The sequence below is a fragment of the Apis dorsata genome, unplaced genomic scaffold (genome assembly GCF_000469605.1).
Source record: "Apis dorsata unplaced genomic scaffold, Apis dorsata 1.3 scaffold_58, whole genome shotgun sequence".
NCBI lineage: Eukaryota > Metazoa > Arthropoda > Insecta > Hymenoptera > Apidae > Apis > Apis dorsata.
Window position 1 is genome coordinate 1148247 of NW_006263358.1, and position 3650 is coordinate 1151896.

Genomic DNA, 3650 nt, shown 5'->3' on the forward strand with positions numbered 1-3650 from the left:
GATTAACCTACCTCGAGACCGTGAGGCGTGCTGAACATCTTGTCGCATTTGACGCAACTGTAGACATCGCCCAGAGGATGATGATGGAGACCGTGCGCTGTGTGGGTGGAGTGGAGTCCAGGGTGACCCGGATGGACGCCACGTAGCAGCAAGTGTGGAGGTAACAAATGATGGGGGAGCAATTGAGGGTGCAGGTACGACAGGGGATGGTGAGGATGGGGTGGCAACAGTCCACCTTGAAGGTGAAGGGGTGGGTAGAGCATCGAGGATCCGGGCGGAGGTGGATGGGCGCCGATCGACGTCGTGTCCCTGTGCGGGGACGCGTTTTGCAGGTGGGCAGAGGGTGGATCCGGCCTGAGAAGGGCAGAGACGCTGAAACTATCGCCCGATTTCTTGGGTGGATTCAAGGTGGGCGATATCGCGACGCTTGTCGGCGAAGGGGTGGTCGAGGAACGGGGTGGACTCGACGTGGCGTCGCGATCGTCCTCGTCGCCCACTTCCTCCACGTCTACGTCCACTTCCTCCTCTTCCACGTCCACGTCCACCTCGCCGTCCCGGCGATCCGACGGGGGAGAGTCCGGACAGGGCGAGTGCGACGGGGATGGACTCCTCGTTGCTGGAGAACCCACCAGGCGACCCACTCCGAAGGACAATCGTTCTGAAAAAAGGAGCGAATTCTTTGCGTTTTAGATTAATTTTTCTTTCTTTCTTTCTTTCTTTCTTTCTTTTTTTTTTCTTACCATTTTCGAAGAATCCATGAAAGAATCGAAAGAAAGAAAGAATTATCGCTGAATCGATCGTTTATATGGGATAAAAGTTTGAGTCATACTCTAAATCTCTACTTTCTTATCAAAAGAAGATATAATAGAAGAAGCGGAAGATTAAAGAGACCTTGTACCTCATAGATTCGTATCTATGAACGAATTAGATTCTTCTAATTCCTTACTTCGCATTATCTGAAAAATTAGATCAAACCTTGACTTTTTCTCGATTACAAAAATCCTGGAAATTAATCGAAAACGTGAGAATGAAATAAGAAGTGATCACATTCGATATCACGTATCGATACTCGTGATCACACTCGAGATAAATTATCAACTCGGTCGAAAATTTACAAATCACAACAATGGCCGATGATCGATCATCGAAACGGAGTCAATCATCGGCGGTGTGTTTCATCGATGAATCAAATCAATGCGTGAAATCGAGCCACGAAGCTTTCAACGTCGAACGAGCCTCGCGTCTGGTATTTCTAATAATCGTGAACGATCTCGAAGGCAGTGATTTACGAGGTACATCGGTCAGAAAATCGGGTATCGCTTGCTGCTTCTGTGACGGGAACGAGGGGAGGGATCGTTCCGCCACCCTTCCACCAGCCGAGGGAACAATATCAATCCAACTCTCGCAGGATGCACGATGCACATCCTACGGTATATTATATTTATAATCCGTGCGCGTGACACGCGGTCACGTGCCTGGGTATATAATACACCGGAGTCGGTTAATCGCATTTAAACCTCTCTCTCCACCATCCCCCTGTTCTCCGATTATTATCGCGTCTCCTGATGGTGTTGCAATCGAATCAAAATACGTCAGGAGTCTCGGTAGAGTAGCCTAATGTAATGAGAAACGCGTGCGAGTCCGTCGTGGTAAAAAAAAAAAAAAAAAAAAAAAAAACCCGGGGGGGAAAAAAAAAAAAAAAAAGAAAAAAAAACCAGAGAGAGAAGAAGAAAAAAAAGAAGAAGAAGAATCGCACGATCCTGCGGGAAAAAGTTGAAACGGAGGATGAATACGCGTGAATATATTTTTATTAGAACGAGTATATATATATATAACACGTGATAATATTAAAAAGAAAAAAAAGAGAAAAGTTGTCGTGTTCGATTATTATTAGATCTTTAGCTAGTTCATCGTTTTAGATAAGAGCCAGATAAATAAATCAATTATTATAAGAGATTACCCTGTTTTATCGATAAAGCCAAAGTTGCGGTATTGGCAAAATCAGATTAAATTATCAGAACAATTTATTAAATTTCCTTGCTTCAAACGCGCGCGCGATTAAGAATTCTGGCTCGAATGCGGTATTAATTCAAGTAGTACTAATCATCACGAGCGAAGACAAGACTATCTATATAAAATCCGTCGTAAAGTCTAAAGTATCTCAACGGGATACACGGGATGATGTTGCAAAAGGGAAAAAATGAGATAAAAAGTGGGGAAGGGGGGAGAAAAAAAAAGGAAGAGAAAAAAGAAAGGAAAAGGAAAGCGAGAAAGCGAGAATGGCAATAATCGAGCGGGGTAAAAGGTGGAACACGAGTCGAGGGAGGGAAGGGAGGGAGGGAGGGCAAAAGCGAAAAGAAAGAGGAGATAGAGGAAGTCCGGACAGATGTGACACTCCGGCCAAGATAGGAAGAACTGCTTACGCAAATGCCACCGTCTGGCCCTGGTGGAATGCGGTAAAAACCGACGGTGCAAACCGGCGAGAAAAACCGTCACCATCGCGCTAACCGTCCGGCAGATGGGTCTTACTTTGGTCCGGGTTCGGCACTGCTTGCATACACTTGCACTCCCGTACACGCGTCTCCGCGTGAACGTATACATCTGGAGGGTCATGGAGGATTCGCTTCACGTTTCCACCAGAGACGTTTCTATTCTATAGAGCGAAGGCGGCGCGCGAGCCTTGAAAAAAATTCTGGAAACGCGTCCTCCGAAATTATTTTTTTACGAGGACGTCTCTGATCGAAATTTTATAACGCGCCCAAGGAAAGAATAAAAGATGGTTGCTGAAGACGATTGTTGGAATTTTCATCCTATATCGATAATAGTATAATCGTGATCTGTAAAAAATAGCGGCGAGAGGAGAACAGATCCATTTCTACGAGTAATACGAGTCTTTTTCGATCGATGTTTCTCCCTTTTGAATTTAAAAAGATAATTATATATGCAGTTTCTTTCTTCTTCTTGTTCTTCTTTTTTCTTTTAATTCTTCTTTATTAAATTCGTTGGAACAAATGGATCCGAAAAGACCGAGTTCCTCTATTCAATTCGAGTTCCACAAGGATAAATCATGACGATTATTACGAACATCGCGAATTTTATAGGAAGGAATTCAATCCTCGTCCGAGTCTGAGACGCGGTTACTACTAACCGCGGTCACGATTTGCCTCGAAGTTGCAAGACAATTTAGAGAAGACGCAACGATGGATCCGCAAGTAGCATCGAGAAGGAGGCTCGTGACAAGGGATGACAATGATGGCGATGCCGAAGATGCTTGTGGACGTGGATTAATAAAGGAAGGCCAAGCCGGGGGAACAATTAGATCGAGTTAACGGCCAACTTTAATCTTCTGTCGTCCGTCAGTCGTTTACTGCGTAGCGATCTGCCGCTATTAAAGCCGTTACACACTTCACCGTTTTCAAACCCCTTCCGTCCTGCCCTGCCGCCGAATCGAAAGAAACTACGACTTTTGTGAGGCAAAAAAAGGCCGCCACCAAAAGAAAGATGTGGGTTTTCAAAAACGGATCTCTCATCCTCGTGTCACTATCTATTTAAATTTAATAATCTCCTAATCTTCGGTGGCCAAGATCTTTTAACTTTGATATATCGCGTGAAAGAAGAAGAAAAGGAAAATATATATATATATATATATA

The 3650-nt window shown here is 44.5% G+C and overlaps 1 protein-coding gene across 1 annotated transcript in view; it reads right to left on the reverse strand.

The window, feature by feature from the left end:
- The window catches only part of LOC102679144 (zinc finger protein 205-like), a 20914-nt gene that overhangs the window by 12398 nt on the left and 4866 nt on the right, over nt 1–3650 (reverse strand). Inside the window, exon 3 of the mRNA XM_006609584.2 lies at nt 12–658. Within this exon, the coding sequence (XP_006609647.1) occupies nt 12–658 (647 nt within the window). The remainder of the gene's footprint in view (nt 1–11; nt 659–3650) is intronic.